General features: G+C 37.3%; 3 protein-coding genes across 3 annotated transcripts; 2 read left to right on the forward strand and 1 right to left on the reverse strand.

Annotated features, from left to right (window-relative positions):
* The first annotated feature begins 425 nt into the window (after positions 1-425).
* rpl34 (ribosomal protein L34) lies at positions 426-4,367 on the forward strand. Its single transcript, XM_008435838.2, has 5 exons — positions 426-499; positions 895-966; positions 1,049-1,148; positions 3,879-3,982; positions 4,238-4,367. The coding sequence occupies exons 2-5, from the start codon at positions 902-904 to the stop codon at positions 4,320-4,322; spliced, it is 354 nt and encodes a 117-aa protein (XP_008434060.1). The 5' UTR covers positions 426-499; positions 895-901; the 3' UTR covers positions 4,323-4,367.
* Positions 4,368-5,571: 1,204 nt separating this feature from the next.
* On the forward strand, positions 5,572-7,447 carry ostc (oligosaccharyltransferase complex subunit). Its single transcript, XM_008435839.3, has 4 exons — positions 5,572-5,801; positions 6,568-6,661; positions 6,744-6,941; positions 7,070-7,447. The coding sequence occupies exons 1-4, from the start codon at positions 5,663-5,665 to the stop codon at positions 7,086-7,088; spliced, it is 450 nt and encodes a 149-aa protein (XP_008434061.2). The 5' UTR covers positions 5,572-5,662; the 3' UTR covers positions 7,089-7,447.
* Positions 7,448-11,549: 4,102 nt separating this feature from the next.
* etnppl (ethanolamine-phosphate phospho-lyase) lies at positions 11,550-18,369 on the reverse strand. Its single transcript, XM_008435840.3, has 13 exons — positions 18,085-18,369; positions 17,666-17,784; positions 17,257-17,416; positions 15,634-15,708; positions 15,420-15,513; positions 14,575-14,691; positions 14,048-14,130; positions 13,692-13,917; positions 13,363-13,517; positions 12,801-12,890; positions 12,219-12,349; positions 12,078-12,145; positions 11,550-11,967 (listed from the first exon to the last, which is right to left on the reverse strand). The coding sequence occupies exons 1-13, from the start codon at positions 18,195-18,197 to the stop codon at positions 11,875-11,877; spliced, it is 1,524 nt and encodes a 507-aa protein (XP_008434062.2). The 5' UTR covers positions 18,198-18,369; the 3' UTR covers positions 11,550-11,874.
* Positions 18,370-19,255: the final 886 nt, after the last annotated feature.

Below are 19,255 nucleotides of genomic sequence, written 5' to 3' on the forward strand. Positions count from 1 at the left end.
CACAAAACTATTCTGTCAGCTCTCTACTGCCATCTACTGGCAGGTGTCCCGATTTTATGTTGCAAAAAGAAATTGCACCACTTTCTCCTTTTACTGACACCGCAGTACTGAAAACGCAAATTTGACAATAGGGGCATCTATTCCACGAGGTCCTTATATTCTGTATCAAGGTGAATAAAATAAAGTTTTGTCTTAAAGTCAGCCAATGCCAATGACCCTTCTTTTTAAACAAATTATTACAATAATTCATCGCAGAATATCGTAAATAAAACAGACCAGTTGTAGGTAACACATATTGTTAACCCTATTGTAGGAGAAGGATTTTGTACTATTAATGTTTCAAGGCTTTGTAAAGCAAATAAAAACTTGCTTTAAGTAGTAATTTTCCTATAAAAAGCCATTAGCCCAAAAACAGTAAACACATTCACCAGCAGGGGGCAGAAGCTTTAACCTTAAACATCCGCCTAACTCCTTCCTCTTCCGGTTACGGCGAAAGCAGGTATGGCGGCTCTTGTTTTCTTCTGCGTGATTACAAATTTGTAATCGACTGTAATCCTCAGGTTTCGAAGATAATTTAATCAATTTTAATATATCGTTTGACTCATAGTAAGCTTTTATACTCGGGGAAACGAGGATTTTATAAGTTAGATGGCATTATGAAGACGTTTTTACTCATCTCTTCTGTGCCGGGATAAGGCCGCTGTGTGGGACTAAATAGAGCAACCGGGTAGTGGAGTATTAATAAAAACGAGTATTGGTGTCGAAAGTACCACTGTATACATAAACCGAGTTTAAAACTTGACAAGAGAGCTCAAAGCTGGTCATATGTTGAGTAATGACAACGTAAATGAACATTACCACCACTTTCTCATTCAAATAAAATTTGTCTCGCAGCTTCAACATGGTGCAACGCCTGACTTACCGCCGCAGGTTGTCCTACAACACTGCTTCTAACAAGACCAGACTGTAAGTGAAAGTTTTCTACCACGCGTGTACACCCGCAAATTAACGAGTCCGTACAGTAATGAAGCTTCTTGTTGCTGTGCAGGTCCCGGACTCCTGGTAACCGTATTGTCTACCTGTACACCAAGAAGGTTGGCAAAGCCCCCAAGTCGGCATGTGGCATCTGCCCTGGAAGACTGCGTGGAGTAAGTACAGCTGTTGAGATTCATAGTAGTTATTCATGGAGAAGGAGGGGAGAAGTATTATCTAAAATACCCCATATATCTTTCCCGCTATAGATATTCATCACTTACAGGATGAATTTGCTTATGCTGATACCTGGAACAACATGAGAACAAAATTGTTCCTTTTAAGTCTACTTAAACATTACAATGTGGGGATGTAAAGATGTTCAAGTAGTATATCAATTATGAATACATTTATTACAGCTCTCAATAGCACAGATATTTTCAAAATAGCCAAAAAAAAAAGTATTATTTTAAGCCAAAACTTTCCCCTTAAGAGTCAAGTTTTCTGCATATTATCATTACCCTGCCACATCTGATGATGGGAGCTTTTTCCCCCAACAGCAACATTCAGCAGCAGTTTTCATGCAAGGTTTCCTAAATGTCAAAGCATCTCCAACATGATTTATTGTTTGATATTTTACTGTAAAATACTGACTCTGTCTCATTGGAGAGAAAAAATCTCTCTAAACATAGACATTGACCTTTCTCTTGTGGTCATATTGATTAACCTTGTTGTGCATTAAAACTGCTTAAGTGTACTGATGACCACGGTAAACAAACTTGACAACTATCTTGATTAAATGATGTTAGACGCTGGATTACAGTCTGGAGCACAATGCACTCAGCATTTAGGCTGTTTTTACAAGTGGAAAATGTTACAAGCCGGTAGATATATTTAACATGCCGTTTGGAAGTTCAGGGTGTGCTAAATGTATATATTTTAAGACTTTCTGCAGCATGTTGTTTCAGTTCATCTGCTGTATTAACACTTTACCAGAAGGGCCGTTTATTTGTTAAAGCCAATTATCTATGAGGAACTTTATTATGATAGTAGTAAAAAATTGTATTGTGGAATTGCTGGAACTTGGTAGTAATATTATTCGTATCAGTTTGCAGTTGCAAATTAAACCACATTATAACTTGTTGACATGTGCAAAAAGATACTGAAGTGATTGTTGAATTTCACCTTTGGGTGCTGTTATTTCTGGAGGGCATAGTTGTTTAACTTTGTCCTTTAAAATAATAATGACATCATTCAACATTGGAAGTAAAAAAATATATATCGTAAAACTAATGGGAAACTTTCTAAGGGTTTACTAATTATTTTAATATTCACCTAAAAAATAAGGTAGTTTTTCTATAATTGAGTGCCTAGTTCCTAAAAAAACACACACACACAATTCAATGTTTTGCTGACCTTTTGAAACAACACAATTTTCTTCATTTGAGCTCAAAGAAGTTTCAAATGGACTCTAGTTAGAAAAAACTATCTTGACCATCTGTCCTGTTGAAAACCAGTATTTGCTGTATGTTCTTATACAAGCAGTATGGAAGAGCAATATGAATCTCTGCACACTAATTAATGTCATATAAATAAAGGTCTTTATTATAAGACTTTTAAGGCTTGGGCAGTTTTTTTGCATGAAAATGTAAAGCACACATTACAAAATTAGAATTTTAATTATAAGGCCACAATGTTACATTTTGTTTTATGAACTACAACAGAAGTTGTCAACAGGTACCATTTAAACTTGTGATGAAATGATCTCCATCTCTGGAACAGACTCAACAATGAAAAAGAAACCATGAATTCACCTTAATTTAGACAAAAGCTTGTTTTTAATAACTTTTTCCAAGAGGAAAACTAAACAAAACAGGCATTGTGCAAATTGTACTTCTATCAATAATACTAAATTTAACAGACTGATAACATATGAAGGCTCTATAGGCTAAATAATGCAAAGAGCCAAAATAAAACCTCAACATTGCCAAAAAAAATGTAAGTATAAAACTTAACATTCAAAGGCAAATACAGGTTCCATTACAATAAACAATCCTGAGTTACTGAATGAAAACTTCCTGATAGCATGGCGGCTAGCTGATTACTGCTAGTTCTGAGTGGCTGTTTCTGACTGAGCGGAGTTATTATGCAGAGCAGGGAGGAGATCGATTATTTTTTTTTAGAGATTATCTGTCTCATGTTAGGACAGCAAAAGTTTTAATACGCATGTAAAATGTATTTTTTTAAGTTAGATGCTGCAGCTTTAAGCAGAGGTTAAAGCTGCAGGATCACCTGAAAATGCAGGTGATCGGTTTGTGTGATCGGCAACAAGAGACCGTGATCGGCAATCACCGATCATACACATTTTCACGGAAATCGGCCGATTATGATCGGTGGCCGATCGATCGGCACACCTCTACTCAAAATGTTATGTTGGTATTAGTTTATATCTCGTGTACATTTGTAAATTTTTATATTTTTCTGCATTGCTTTTTGTAGTGATTGTCTTTCCACCTGCGTTGGGTTTCAAATATGGTAATACAATATTAAAGTGAAATGCCAAACAAACGGCATGATCATCTAGAATATTTTTAGGTTAAAAAAAAAAAGCTAATCTGTAGTTGGTAACATGTATATAGTTTTAAAAAGCTCTGTAAGAATGTAGATTAGCATTTAATTTATCATTTGTTTTCGTTGATGTGAAGAACTAAAATAGTTTCATGCCCAGCTGATGGGAGGAGAAACAGAGCTAGTGCTATTGTTGTTGTTGGTTATTGCAGGTGAATATGTTATAGTATTGATTTTTTTTACGTTAACACCGAGGCTCCTTATGCTGAGACTTTTAAGGATCTGTTGTTTTTAGATTTTGAAAATAAAAATCGACCTACGCTTGATGTTTGTTACAGATTCGCGCTGTTAGACCTCAGGTTCTGATGAGGCTTTCCAAGACCAAGAAGCACGTCAGCAGGGCCTACGGTGGATCCATGTGTGCAAAGTGTGTACGTGACAGGTAAGAGAAGCCTTTATTTTAAGTTTAGGCCTTTATTTGCTGAAAATTTGGACTTAAGCCCATGTTAGACCTAATTCTATTTAAAACTGTCATGGATGTTGAAAGATTTTCAGTGCCGTTTCTCCCCATTGCCATTTAATAATTGGGTGCTGCATTGGACAAATCATTTTTGTGTTGCCATTTAATAATCTATAATCCTTATTTTTGTGTTTCTAATGAGTAATATATTAAAACTTCTTTTGGTGTGATTCACAGGATCAAGCGTGCTTTCTTGATTGAGGAGCAGAAGATCGTTGTCAAGGTGCTCAAGGCACAAGCACAGAGCCAGAAATCGAAGTAAATTCTGTATTTGTTTTGCCACAATAAAAAAGAAATGACAAACAAATCTGTTTGAAGTTGTGGGTTGTCTGTCTGTGTTATATATCAGCTAAGACTAAGAATCCTCCGAGCAAATGGACAGACAAAACATTTTGACTGATGAATATCCTTGCATTAAATTTCTTTTCAACTTGTGTGGAAAAATTGTAAAATAACCAAGTAAATTTTTTTTGTAACAAAAAAAGTCATAATCCACTATGAGAAAATTCTGGTCCAGGTTCATTTGCAAGGTGAAGGGTTTGAAGTGCTGAAAAAATGGACGAAATAACATGGATAGGCTATAAGAATAACCTTCAAATTTTGTTTACTTAAGTTGCAAACTGGCGCATATGCTGACTCAAATTGGCAATGTAATTTTTATTTTATTTTTTTTTTCAAGTAAGATGGAGGTCTCCCCTATTTTTGTTGTCTAGAATCGTATCACAAATATTGATCACAATTCTACTTTGTGGTTTTTAGTGTATTATATTTGATAAAATACCAGATGCAACTTAACAGCGCCCTCCAGCATTTGTTGTAACAAAATATTGATTAGTGCAAAAAGATTTTACCTTAAAGCCTCGATGTAAATGAAAAGGCAAAAAAGGTTATAAAATATTTTTACACTTTAAGACCATGAACAGAAAATGATGGATGTGTTCTATTTTAAAAGATTTTATCTACCTTGAACATGAAGCTAGAAATGGTAAGCGCAATAGCACAACTGCCTGATGCAAAATATTAAAAGTAATTCAGATAAGCAAAATGCTGTAGAGACCCCATTCAGTATTTTAAAGGCTTCTCGACAACATGCGCTTGCATGTCTTTTTATGCAAGATGAGTTGTATGGAGTTTAACCACTTGTTACTATAACATAAGAATACATTTTGCTATAATTAAAAATATTGTACTTATAATTTCCGGAGTTTTTAAGCCCTGTACTGTTCCGACACTGCGATTGTCTTCAGTCCTGAAGTGAGTGGTAATGGATCGCTGAACCGTTTTTATATGGGAAGAATACAAATATAACTGAAACATCCCCAAAGGGATATAAATACATTGTAAATTTTGCTGAACTAAAATCTGATGGACGTTTCTTTAAGTAACGTAAATGGGAGGTTATTATAATGTTCTTTTAAATATTAAACGTTTTTCTTTCTTTTATTCTGAAAAAGTGATCTTTATTGCTGAAGCCGCAAGAAAGTAAGAAAATGAAGCACATGTACTTCCGGGACACGTCAACCAAGTCAGTGCGCAGACGTAGCCGAGCCTGGGCTGGAAGGAGCGCTGCTAGAGAGAAGCAAGCTACTTTTTTGTTCCACCATGGAGACTTTATACAGTTTTCCGTTTGCTGTGCTCGAATGTCCGAATATAAAACTGAAGAAACCGACATGGCTGCACATGCCGTCGGCTATGACAGTGTATGCGGTCGTCATTGTGTCCTACTTTCTCATCACAGGAGGTAACTAGCTAACAACAAGCTAAGAGAAGGCTAGCCTGTCTTCATTAACACAGTGTAGCAAAGCAGTTTTAATTCTCATAGTTTTGTTTTATTTGCAATAAGATGTGCTTTTGTTGTATTTGTAGTGGTTAAAGCAGATTAGCCTTTCAGCTAAACCAATAAGAGCCTTTTTGTTATTTTTGTGTGTGCGACAAACAAGCTAGCTTGTACATTTTATTTATACTGACCAATAGAACATACCATAAAAACGGAAGTGAAATGCATATCTGAAAGCCTCAGACTTATTACAAGCTCTCATTTTGATAAATATTGATGTTTAAACCCCAGGAATTCAGTCTGTAAGAAAAATTGAATCAGAAGATAAGGCAAATAAAAGTGTCAGAACATGCTGAACAGCTTTAATATGTATTGGACAACGTGCACTTGGTTGGGGCTCCTTTATCATTAATTATTGCATGGAGGTGATCAGGCTGGGATACCTGTGACTGGTTAAGGAAGCTGGTATTGCTTTAGGAGCCGCCCATATCCTGGAGAGGTCTGAATGCTGTGTGTTTGAGTGCAGCAAATATCTTTAGCGTTGAACTTTGGCAGTCTGCTTAACAACTGGATAATCAGCAGTCTGATTTCTGTATCAAAAACACATTTTTATTAGTTCTAGGTGCTATTTAAATTTCCGTAGAGAGCTTCTGAGATAGTTATTCAAACACTATAGCATACTAATTATACATGCATTTTGTTTATAAGTGTGTTTTTCTTTCACTTACAGGTATTATCTATGACGTTATTGTAGAACCCCCAAGTGTGGGTTCAATGACAGATGAGCATGGACACCAGCGACCAGTTGCCTTTCTGGCATACAGGTATTGCTAATTTTCAGAACTTAAACATAAAAAACTAAATGTACATATTCTCACAGCTTATTTTGACTCCTTGCTTTTCCAGAGTTAATGGGCAATACATTATGGAAGGACTGGCCTCCAGTTTCCTCTTCACTATGGGAGGCCTGGGCTTTATAATCCTGGACCGCTCCAATGCTCCAAACATTCCCAAACTGAATCGTTTCCTGCTGCTTTTCATCGGCTTTGTCAGTGTCCTCCTCAGCTTCTTCATGGCCAGAGTTTTCATGCGCATGAAGCTGCCGTAAGTTGAAGCTCAATTGTAAATTACCGTTGGCGTTACATTTTTTTTTTTTTTTGTCTTCAATCAAGCATTTTAAAATCTGTGTGTTGCATGCCAAACTTTGCTAATTCAACTCCTTATCTTTTCAGAGGATACCTCATGGGCTAAGCACATGGACAACAGAAATTTGCCAGACAGAATCATAGAATCAGTTATAAACAAAGGTGACGCTTATCCAAATCTTAACCTATCAAGACTGAAAGCACCGACTTTGCTCAAGAAATGCAACCAGGCCAACACCCTCACCAAAACAACACTTTTAAAAAAACAGAGCCCCTAGCAGATCTCTTTATTAGGCTTTGTGTAAATGTTACTGCCTATTCACATTTGTTTAAGAAAAACTGTGTAAAGGAAGCTGTCTATGAGATGGAGCCACCAATTTCAATACAGAATTGGAACCGTTTGCGTTATTTTGTTGAGTGTCTGAAAGTGTTTGTCAGTTTTTGTATTAAAATTGTTGAACAAGATCATGAAATTGAAAGTTTCTGTTTTTGTATATGGTTAAATCTTCATTTACTCAGGTTGTCACACTTGTTTTTTTCATATTTTTATGATTGACCTTGGGGTCATAGATGTCCTCCCCACCAATATTTAAGTAATTTTTTTATAGAGCCTCAAAGATAAATTTTTAAATTGGTACAATCATCACAGCCCAGTTTTGATCAGAAACAAATTTTGTGACTTTACAGATACACCTGCCTTTATAGCAAAGGATGGAATTATGACGGCTTGTTAAACAAAAGAGAAAACATGTTTTGATCTTTGACAAGATGTCTAAATCTAAGAGAAAAAAAGATTTCCATATGGGTCATTAAATTAAGCTCAAAACTAGTGTATTAAAGGAAGTCCTGTTTGTGCATTTATTGACTGAAAATGTTGGTAGCTAGTTTTGATACATCTAATTAATGCAAAAAAAGGTTCAGTATTTACACTTATCAGAAATGACCCTTTTTCCTTTATTGATATCTGGCATATTGATGGTAGCATCTTTTGAGTAGCCTTTTTCATTTAATGTACATCAAATGTGTACTGTCGCATTTCATCCACAAGGTGGGGGTGGTGTTCAGTTGTCTTCACTGTAAAAGGCCAGTTTTGCTTGCGACGGTTGGGAAAAATAACAAATACAGATGTCCTCTGGTAACTAACACCAGGCTTAGTATAACAAGCTTTTGAATAAATTCATAACTCCAAATCAGTTATGGCCTCAAACAAAAATCTAGGAGGTTTTTTTTTTGCGACCCTTGTGCAGTGGCGGAGCTAGACTTTTAAAGTTGGGGGGGGGGGGGGGAAAGGGGGGGCCAGGACGGCCTCTGGGGGGGCAAAATTTTAAATGTGTGTGTGCACATATATATAATTTAAAAAAATAACCAAACTGAATATTTGGTTAGTTTTTAAGCCCCTCTGTCATTTGACATGTTATAATTAACACCTTTGACTGGCACACATGGAGACATGATAGACTTTACGCAGAGTTCATCACAGAGGAAACTAAAATCAATCAAATAAAAGATCCTTTCTGAATATCATCTCATGGACACTGAACTAAATGCGTCTTTCTGACCGGGAGCTGACAGCGTGTTGAAGAGTTATGGACACCTTGGTTAGCTCTGCTTGGACAGGTAATTTGACGGGTAACAATATTTCGGGTCGGACTAGAATTTATTTGCCTGATGGTGGTTCAGGGTTCTAATGAGTTTACATTTAATGAGTTTGGAGCACAGAGAAAACCTAAAGAGAATGTGATCTACTTATTGTAGTTTATGTAGAGGAATAACAGCTGACTGTTGAGAGAGGAAAGATATTAAAGTGCAGATCCGTTAGGCAGAAACAAGCACAGAGCGCTGGGCAATAAATGCGCATAAATGCTCCACCGTTACGCTCCAATTAATCACACATGAGATGACAAACGCCAAATATACAATAGTTACACTGCTTACGTTAATGGTGTTTTAAAAACAAAACCACTAAAAACTTAACTGAGTTAATATGTCAGATTCCCTCCTCACCTCGTCTTGATAAGAACAGAGAGCAGTTCGCTGGTTTCTGTCCAGACTGTGATCAGCTGACACTTGGTGCGCAGACAGTTTCAACTTTACGCACAGAGAACATCGTGGAGCTCATTATTAATCAGACTAAGAACAATATCAGTCAGAGGATCATCTCTGATTTGGACGCTTTAACGGACCAGAGGCTTTGGAGCGTCCAGCAGCTGATCCACTTCTGCTGGTTTTTCTCCCGCTGAGGGAAGTGATGAGGGATCAGGAAACGATCAGAGTTCTGTCGTCTTCTAATCACATAATTTCGTGAAATGTTACCTGATTTCAAAAACGTTCTAGCAGAGAAATAATAAATGTTTCGTTTGATGACTACAAATTGGAAATAAAATTGTTTTTTTCTTTAACGGACAACGAAAAAAACTCCAGCGCGACCTCTGATCCAAACTAAAACATTGTCGACCCCTCTTCGTTTTTTTCTCTTTTTTGCGGAGGATCAATAAATAACTTATTGGTGTTTTACAACCACCAGGTATGAAGTGCTTTAGCCTTTGAATTGCACCACAGCGCAGCAACTGAAACACCCAGGAGAAGAATATCAGCTTGTTGTTATGAGTATAAAGGAGGCTGGTATCGCGCCTGATAAAAATCTATTTATTTATGTCACATGGACTTATATAAAGTTTTATACATTTTCTTTTGATATATTTATTATTGTTTTTCTTCTTTAGATATTAGGTTGGCTTAGAATGATTCCAAATAATGTACAGGAATGACCTGGTGCTGTTACATGTCAATCATCTGGGGGGGCCACTAGGGGGGCCAATCAGATGACAGGGGGGGCACTGGACCCCCCTCTGGCTCCGCCACTGCCCTTGTGTAAGAACATGACATAAAAAGGCATTCGCCTTTAATAACTACATTTGAGTTGGCAGGTTTATTTTTCTATCTGGTAGAAAAATAAACATTGGATTTATAGCTTCCAAAAGAAACAATGTCTGCCACAGGACATGAAAGTAACATTGTATCAGTAATTCCTCTCTACTTTTCCTTTTAATGGCACAATCAATCATCTGGAAACAATCTGAATCTCTTGATTCAAAACTCTTGACTAAGGTACTTTTAGAATCCTTGGCAGTGATTTACAATTTATACACTCGTATCAACTAAGTCAGACTTCCATATTTTACACCCTAGAGTGTGTATCATCTGTTGTTGACATATAGGGAAATACTTCGATTAAACCTATTGATGTCAGTCTCATCTGACTATAGATTTCCAGAATTCTTCCATGTACTTTGGCAAAGTCAAAATAGGTTGTTAGTTGGACTTTAACAGCCAGGAAAAATCTGCATATTTCTCAGAAAAGAAGTATTTGGCAGTATTGTCCATAAAATATGTGTTATAAAATGGAATAACTTATGGCGATAAGTGTTCAAAATAAAAAGTAAAGAAAAGATCTGAAATTCATCAGTACTTAAAAACCAATCCTGTTCCCTGTCATGTAACATGAGCTAATGTAGTACGAACTGATTTCCTGTAGAAAGGATTTCTATTGCTGAAAGAAGCATGATGGGTAAAAGCAAAGTTCTGTCTCGGCTTACTGTAAAGCATTTTACTAAACTCCAAATGTTCCATTGATCACCACTGCTGCCATAATCTGGATGTTGAAATACACATAAGCACAAAAACGCAAGTCAGGAGAAACGTTGGAAGGTGGAAGCATCGTGGTTTAGAAAATACATTATTTTATTCTCCCATAATGAGGCAATTCCGGCACAACAGCAGCAAAGCAGTGAAGGTTATAAAGTTTAACAGATGTTGGGAGGAATGATCTACTGTAATGCTCCTTTGTGCACTTAGGATGTAGCAGTTTGTCACTGAAGGAGCTTTAAGAATTTGTGTTGAACTGTGCCAGTTTCTTCATACTGGAGGTGTTAAAAGGTATATTTATAAAGAGGAGAGAGGTGTTTTGTTGCCAACCTTAAAACACCTTTAAGTTGTCCTTTTTGTCATTGCCAAAAAAGGACTAACTTTATTCCCCTGTGCCATTCCACTTTAATGCACATCATTTATTAACTCTTTTGTTTTAATGTCTTTGTATGGGTGGATATCAAGGGTCTGGAGTCAAATTTACATCAACAGGCCCTTTGAAACGTGTGAAAACACACAACACTTGTTTTCACCACTGTATGCATCATATCTCAGGTGACGTGCTTTCCTCTCTGAATTCCTGAGCTGCACTTTAGATGTAGCTTCCTAAATTCTAATTTGTCGAGTGTAAATAACAAACAGTTGGATTCTATTGACTAATTTTGGTTAGACCCAAAGGGATGTGGTTGGAGTAAGTTGTAAAGGGGCTGAATATGCACACCGCATTTCCGTTTTCCATTTGTAAAAACAAAAATGATAACAGTGTCACATCCAAGTAACACGCTTGGAGCTGAATTCAGACTGCGGAACATGGAAACGTTGGTAAATAATTGAAGATTTGTCAAACAGTGTCCCTGTTTGGTGGAGATTCAGTACCACAAAGAAACAGAGCTGGTACACATTAAGAAAACAGAACACTAGGTTTAAAAATTCCATTTTTTAATTCAAATGTCAAATTAAATACTATTTTCTATGACGGAATATAACTGTGTTCACTGGTTCATACAAATATTTCATATATTCATAAAGAGGAATGAGGTGTTTTGTTGCCAAAGTACCATGTAGTATTTTCATACACACATATGATTTAATAGACATTTAAAACATTAGATGACATGATAGTTTTCTTCTTTTTATCCAACAAGATAGTCTGATTCCAACACCTGAAAAGATGCTGCAACTTCATTTGTGTAAAAAATAATCTTGAGGCATTTTTATCCAATTCCTATAAATGCTTTTAGTCATCTTTATGTTTTCATCCGTTTCCTTCGTCTTGTTTGTTCTTGGACTCCTTCGTTGCTGTGATTTAACCCGCCGTGCCCATTTTCATCTGTTGACAGCTTGTGAAGAAATGAAGCACAAATCAAAGCAATTAAAGGCCGACTCGTCAGGTAAAAAAATTAATAAAAAAAACCTTGGCAGAGTTGGTAGGACTTCACACACAGCTTACCTTTCTCCTCTTTTCATGTTCTGTATTTGCTGAATCGTTTGCCTTCAAGCCTAACGCTTCCTCCAGCTCTGGAATGAAGGAAGTAGCAACATGATACCTCTGAACGCATTCGCAGAACAGCTGCAGCTAGTAAACAAATACCTGTAAGAATGGGGTCGAGCTTCTCCACCACCAGGTCAGCATCCTCCGTGGTGAAACACAACGGGGGCTTGAATTTCAGCACATTACGATGAGGTCCATCGGCGCTTAAAAGGACGTGCTGCTCCTTTAATCTGGAAATATTCAGTATTTCACTCTCTGTGGTTATTTAAACAGGCAAACAGCATTTGATGGCATTACATCTTTAGCGTAATCAACTGCTTAGTTTTCTTCACTGAACTAAAATATGCTCCACATCTTACTGAGCACTGCTGCTCAGCTTGCTGAAAGAAGGGCCCAGTACTTAACTCTTGCTTACAATTGTAAGCAAGAGTTAGTGTTTTTATGGTTGTTAGTTGTGGCATTTTTGCTCTTACAATCTGAACATTCAGCTTATCTGCCTTAAAGACAAAGTTAACTGGTAGCAGTCAACAACTTCTGTCTATCCTGTCTTATCTGTTAAGTACTGATCGTCTAATTCTCCTCACTTTCTGCAAATGAAAATGTTCAGACTTTTCATGTAGATTCTGTGACATACGTCTGTTTTTGACCTCAGAAAAACAAGACTGAGACCTTAAGTCTTACTTATAAATGACCTCCTGGGCTTCGGCCGTAGCCGGAGTGAGCTTCACTCTGTCCTTCACCAGCTCCACCCCAACAAACAGGCCACGCCCCCTGCAGAGAGCGACACCTTCGTTTTAGCCTTGAAGCCATTGCTGAAAATTGTTAAAATTATATTTTTACTTACATTCTTGTATGATGTCTTACAGGCCATTAAAAATATAAAGTAATCGAGAACATGTTTGATTTTCTACCTAATTGTAATAAATCAACTTTCCTTTGGAGCCTCTGATGTCTAGTGAAGAAAAGTGGTGCAAAGTGTGTGTATCTATGAGAAATGTCATGTACGAGCTCTTTAGTCTTATGTTAATTTGAACAATCTTAATTAATTTGCAAAAATATAAAACATACATTTTACATTTTTGTAAAATGTAAATAGGTGTTAAATATAACACCTATTTAAAAGGTGTTATAAAGAACGGGAATTCCCCAGCTCACTTGATTCTATTTCAAGAAAAGAGAGAATGATATATTTTCTCGCGAAGCCACGGATTACTTGGCGCTTTGGAGTCGGGCTTTGCCTCACCTGATGTCTCCAATCAGCGGATGCTTCTCCTTTTGTTTCTCCAGCACATTAGTGAGGTACTGGCCAACGCACAGCGCGTTTCCCTGCAGATCCTCTTTCTCAATCACATCCAGGACGGCCAGGCCAACGGCGCAGGACACGGGGTTCCCGCCAAACTAAAAGTATTAATACATACTAGGTTTTACATATTCATTTAAGTATCTTCAATGAGTTTTTTTTTTTTTTTTGCAACATAATTTCATTCCATAAAACAGAGCCAAAAAAAATAATCTAACATCCAGTACTTGAGTTGCTTTAATTTTCCCTTTATTCTTAAAATAAGCTCTTACTGTGTTGAAGTACTCCATTCCAGATGATAAAAAGGCCTCGGCCACTTCCCTGGTCGTGACCACACATGACATGGGGTGGCCGTTGCCAATAGGCTTCCCCATTGTGACGATATCAGGCACAAAGTCGTCGCCCTGAAGCTGGAAGGCCCAGAACCGAGAGCCAACTCTGCCGAAACCCACCTGAACCTCATCGGCAATAAAAACACCTCCTGCTTTGCGGACGTGCCTGTGGAGGAGAAGAGAGTTTATTCAGACTTAGTCGTACATTCAGCAAATTAGGGCAGACTTGATATCAAACACGGTCAGTGACACTACGGCTATCAGTGTAAACACAAACACTAATGCTGGATACATACTCAGCCACTTGCTGGAAGTAACCCACTGGGGGGATGACCTGCCCGCCACAACTCTGCAGCGATTCGGCAATAAAAGCAGCAATCTGCCCAAGAGAAAAGCATATCGGCTCCACATTTCTGCAGCCAGGCTGATAAGCGGCAAATAGAACGGTTCCCGTCGTCTTTGACCCCGAACGCCTCCCGCTATCAAGTCTGATGATTTGGTTTTTCACTTGACTGGGCTAAATAAGATTGTGGCTGGGAGGTTTATGCTTCAATGTTACTGTACGTCATCAGATCGAATGGTAGCAAAGCTTTCATGCTGTTTCATCCAAAAGAAATAAAATAAATAAATAATACCGCCTGGTATTTAATTAAATCAGAGGAAAACATTTTAAAGAAAGCTTCAACATTTCTTTTGTAGCAAAATATTAGTCCAGAGTCAAACAAACCAAAACATAATGGTCATTTTGTGCGAAGAAATAATTTACTTCAGACGCTATGCAATGTTAGTCGAAGCATACAAAAACATTAGACATGAACTATACCTTATGTCCTTTTATATGGACTTTCTCTATTATGTCTTTGACTTCATCTGCATACGCTGCAGCGGCGTCAGGACGGTCTGCACGGTATTTGCCTCTGTACACATCTGGGCTTGGAGCCTGTGTGGAAATTGGTATGGAGAATACAATGTATTACTTACTTGTGTTTTCTGTGTTTTTCTGTGTTAATCTGCAAACGAACACATTTATTTCTATTTTATTCCTTGTTGTGGGAATACATATATGCTGCTGTTGGCCTCGCTTCTGTCTGGGAGTGTGTACCGAATTTAAATTGCATTTTTGTGACAGAGTGCTACATCATTGTTTCATTTTGAGGTTTAGAAGCTATGAATATGGTTAGCTGCTGTAATTTAGTTAAAAGCATCCAAAGACCAAAGAAAGCCATCGAAAATGTGGAGAACAAGCTGTCAAACTTGGAAAATAGAATTTATTCAGTCATATTTTTTTTTATCTGTATTATTTAAATTCTATGAAAAAATTATTTATTTACCCCAAAAGAAAATGAAACGCTCTCGTAGTTCATATAAATATAACCCAGGCACCCAAAACCAGAGGGAATAAATTGTCCAAAAGAGCAATACTTCAACCAAATAAAAGTTATCAAAACAAATTTAGAAAAAGAGGTTTTTTTAATTTTATTTAGCTTAGGGTAAAAAGAGTTTTGGATGCATTTTTGTTTTTTTAATCTTCTGTCTTTTTCTATCTTCTCTCCACTCGCGCGTGTGCTGAAAACTCAGCAGCCTGTCAAAACACAGCAGAGCAGAGCAAAGCTATGGGGTTTTAATAGCGTGCAGGCAGGCGGAAGGTGAGAGCAAAACCCCACTCACCACGTGGACGAACTGACTGTGCTCAGCATCTGACAGCTGGTGGAACTTATAAGGACTAATGTCGATGAGCGATGACACATGGCCGTGGTACGCACTGCAGGCAGACAGAGCAAACAGCTCAGAGCTCTCGCGTCAAACCTCAGTGCTATGAATTAGAGATATAAGAAGACGTGGCTGCTTTGTCACATCATGACTGAGATACGGTGGCTCTTACTTTTCCAGTGTTATGATATCTTTGTTCCCTGTGAACTGCCATGCAAGTCGGAGGGCCAGGTCGTTGGCTTCAGAGCTGACGGGGCAAAGGGTTACATTGAGTTACTCAGTCACCACAAAACACACAGGTGAAGCCTCACGGACGTCATTCGCAGCGTGTTATTTCATCTCCCAATGCAAGGGCAGCTGAGGCGAACGCCCATCCATTTATTCATTCATTCATTCATTCTGACTGAATTGTGCAAAAAGAAAAGAAATAAACAAACAAATGTTAATGCACTCTTAGAGCCTGAAAAGGGGGGTTTTAAATTATTCATACTTCCAAAACTCCAGATTAAAATTGCAGGTTATCTACCTCTATTAATAGTACATTAGTAATATTGTACAAAACTGTTTGTTCCTCTTAAAATTTCGATTTTAAGAGGAATAAACCATTAGATTTTTTGTGATAAACCAATACGCAGCGCAAGAAAAGTCATGCACGCTTTTCACGTTCTATTTTACAAGTAAAGGTGTGAAATCTATCCATCTATTTTAACTGAGATGGTACAACTGCAAACCTCCTATAAGACATGACCATCCACCTAAACTGACAAAGAGAGCAGAAGTAGCCAAAAGGTTCCTGAAAGTTAGGAGGAGCTGCAGACATCCACAGCTCGGGTGGGAGAAGCTTTCAATCGGACGACGTGCAAAGCAAGACGTTCTGTTTGCGATCTTCACACAGCAAACGTGTGAAAGATTGTGCTCCGGTCATATGAGGACAAAACTGAAACTTTTTGACTGACATGCCAATCGCCGTGTGAGGCAGAAATCTATTCTCTGAAACACATCTCCACGTTGAAACGCATCACACCTTTCAGAGTTTCTTCCTCTTCACATTTTATGCTCCAACACACAGAATCTTAATAAAAGCAGTGAAGACAGATTAGATTAGATGGAAGCTTTATTAAGCTTTATTAATCCCTTTGGGATTTTCTCTCAGGGAAATTATAATTGTAATTTATGGTTGCAGCACAAAAAAAGGAGTTTTTTTTCTTAAAATACTTTTGCATCTACTGCCAGCTGTTAGAACAAAGTCTGTCAGTTCATATAAGCTCAGTTTTTTTTGCCTCTTAAGACCTTTAGGAGGAATCTTTCATGTCAAGTTTATAACTTAACATTGCTGATATGCCTTCAGTGTAGTATTTAGGGTTTATGGATTGTTATCAAAAGCATAATTACCTCCGTCTAGATAATTCAGACGGTCAATGCTGCGGTACTGTAGAAAAGTGGTGTAAATAAGTAACCATGGCGACCTCGATCAATTTGATAAATCAAGACCTTTAGGAAGCGACTAATGCTGAGTGTGCAGCTTATCCTTGCTTTGTTCACGTCTGCAATACAGTAAACCAAAAGACCTTTGCACCATAAAATGTTTATTAACTAAAGGTTTTCAAATGTATGTAACTTATGCTAACAGGAGAAAATGTAAATGTTTTATACATAAGTATAATACTAACGTTTTCATAAAGCGAGGATCCCTAGAACCTTCTGAACCACGCATACAGCCAAGTGAAAAAACAGGTCTGACTGTTGGTAACGCCTTTGTTTCAGGTGTGGATAAATATGTCTGGATATATTTTACCCTGAGTTGACAAAGTAGCACACAGACAACTTGTCTGGCAGGGTCGCTTGCAGCCTCTGGGCATACAGTACCAGGTTGTCATGCAAGAACCGGGTGTTGGTGTTCAGTAATCCCATCTGCTCAGCTCCTGCCTTCACCACGTCTGGGTGACAGTGGCCCACTGGAGAAAAACAGGAGGTCTAAATCAAACTTAGACAGACAACCATGAAAATTAAACCAGATAATTATGGGGGGGGGGAAACGAACAGAATCTACTAATAGTTTATTTTTTGTTGTTGTTGTTGTTGCATTACATATTGCAGTAATTTCCTGTTGTGGTACAATTGCATAAAGATCATTTCAGAATCTCAAGAACTAGACTTTTTTTTTTTTTATACTTTATAAGTATGTTATATATTTTTATGCTTACCGTGAGCCACATTGTTGATGCAGTCTAAGTAGCGCTGTCCATTTTCGTCATACATATACTGACCTTTGGCTTTTACAATCTTGATGGGGTCATGGCTGAAGAAGATCTTACACGATGGTCTGCAGAGGAACAAACAATTGTTGCAACAATACAGGCGAATCCCCTCAGATTCAGCACTTTAACATAAAACATATGCTAGCAAAAAGGTAACCACACAGTAGTAATGCCCTACGCAAATCATTTAAAATTAAGTTTATAAGCAAATAACTTTAGAATGGCTGCATTAATTCTTGGTAGATGTAATAATGATGATAAGGTGATAGACAAACATTTTCTTTTCTTTAATGCGCTACATAATCAGACTGTCGTTTCTGTAAGTTCTCCAACTTCTGCAGTCTTATCAAAATAGTATGTCTTACCCAATGTGCTTCTTTCTCAAGTCTATCGTTTTCTTTTTCTGCAGTCCGTCAAGCGACATCTTTCTGTCATGCAACAGATAAACTGGTCGAGCACCATCTGCTCCAGCCAACATACACCTGTAAGGAGTTCTCAACGCGCGCGCGCGCGCGCACACGGGGAGGGCACGAGAACCGCTGCTCGCGCTGTTATCGAAGTCTGACAAAGGTATGGAAAGCCAGAGAGGTCACGTAGACAAAAATAGAGGTAAAATTGAAAATAATAATAAAAATTAAAAAATAAAAATAAAAGAGGAAAATGAAATGACCTCTTCACATTTTGTTTACAAATGGTGTGCAATCTATTTCTCTAGTGATATGTAGTGAACGCCTAGTTATGGGTCAGTGTTCTTTGATTAACCTATCCACAGAATAGAAAGGCTTAAAATTATTCAGGAAGAAATGGCATATTCTTTTGTAAAGCATATCTAGAATATTAAAAAGAAAAGACAGCTTTGGAAACTTAACTGTCTTGGTGCAATGTTACTCAACATACTATCTGAAAACACCATTCATTTCCCCTAGTGCTGACTGGAAATAAGAGTGTAAAAAAAAAGACCCTCTGAAGTAGTGCTGAGATAGTTTCCATGTAAATATTGAAGAATGTATTTTAACTGTTAAAACAGTTAGTGGTTTTAGATGTGGTCTCAAATGTCTGGATTTGTAGGTGATTTCTGGCAGCTTTAACATATCCTAAAAATGCATTATAGTTACAAGTTATATATCCTTAACTAAAATATCTGGAAGGTAATAGTGATTTAATAAATAAAAGTGGATCATAAAGACAGAATGAATAAATCGATAGAAAGAGGCACTTTTGTGCTTCTTTTAGTTACACACCGGTTCCTGACAATGTGTGCATTAGAATATTTAATACAACAAAATACACAGGAAAAATGGCTAATAAATTGAAAATACAATAGTAAGGAACAATAAACTGTTTTTTTTATCAACATGTATTTTCTCTTTTTAGTCTAATGTAAACATATAATTGTAGTTAAGCTTATCTAAAAATGTTAACTACTTTTAAATTCAGTTAATCCCATCAGAAAATGTGACGTTGTTCAGTAGTTCCCCAGTTTCTGTGAATTTTTGTCGTTTTACATTCTAAAAACTTCAAAAAATTAAAAAATGA

Source organism: Poecilia reticulata, chromosome 18 (genome assembly GCF_904066995.2).
Source record: "Poecilia reticulata chromosome 18, P_reticulata-male-v2, whole genome shotgun sequence".
NCBI classification, from domain to species: domain Eukaryota; kingdom Metazoa; phylum Chordata; class Actinopteri; order Cyprinodontiformes; family Poeciliidae; genus Poecilia; species Poecilia reticulata.

Coding starts and splice junctions, on each gene's coding strand:
- ostc (XM_008435839.3), top strand. CDS start 5,663: ATGGAGACTTTATACAGTTTTCCGTTTGCTGTGCTCGAATGTCCGAAT. Junction 5,802..6,567: donor CTACTTTCTCATCACAGGAG/GTAACTAGCTAA, acceptor TTTCACTTACAG/GTATTATCTATGACGTTATT. Junction 6,662..6,743: donor GTTGCCTTTCTGGCATACAG/GTATTGCTAATT, acceptor TTGCTTTTCCAG/AGTTAATGGGCAATACATTA.
- rpl34 (XM_008435838.2), top strand. CDS start 902: ATGGTGCAACGCCTGACTTACCGCCGCAGGTTGTCCTACAACACTGCT. Junction 967..1,048: donor GCTTCTAACAAGACCAGACT/GTAAGTGAAAGT, acceptor GTTGCTGTGCAG/GTCCCGGACTCCTGGTAACC. Junction 3,983..4,237: donor GCAAAGTGTGTACGTGACAG/GTAAGAGAAGCC, acceptor TGTGATTCACAG/GATCAAGCGTGCTTTCTTGA.
- etnppl (XM_008435840.3), bottom strand. CDS start 18,197: ATGTTGGCTGGAGCAGATGGTGCTCGACCAGTTTATCTGTTGCATGAC. Junction 14,131..14,574: donor TCCATATAAAAGGACATAAG/GTATAGTTCATG, acceptor TCTCTTGGGCAG/ATTGCTGCTTTTATTGCCGA. Junction 12,350..12,800: donor GCCCAGGAGGTCATTTATAA/GTAAGACTTAAG, acceptor GAATATTTCCAG/ATTAAAGGAGCAGCACGTCC.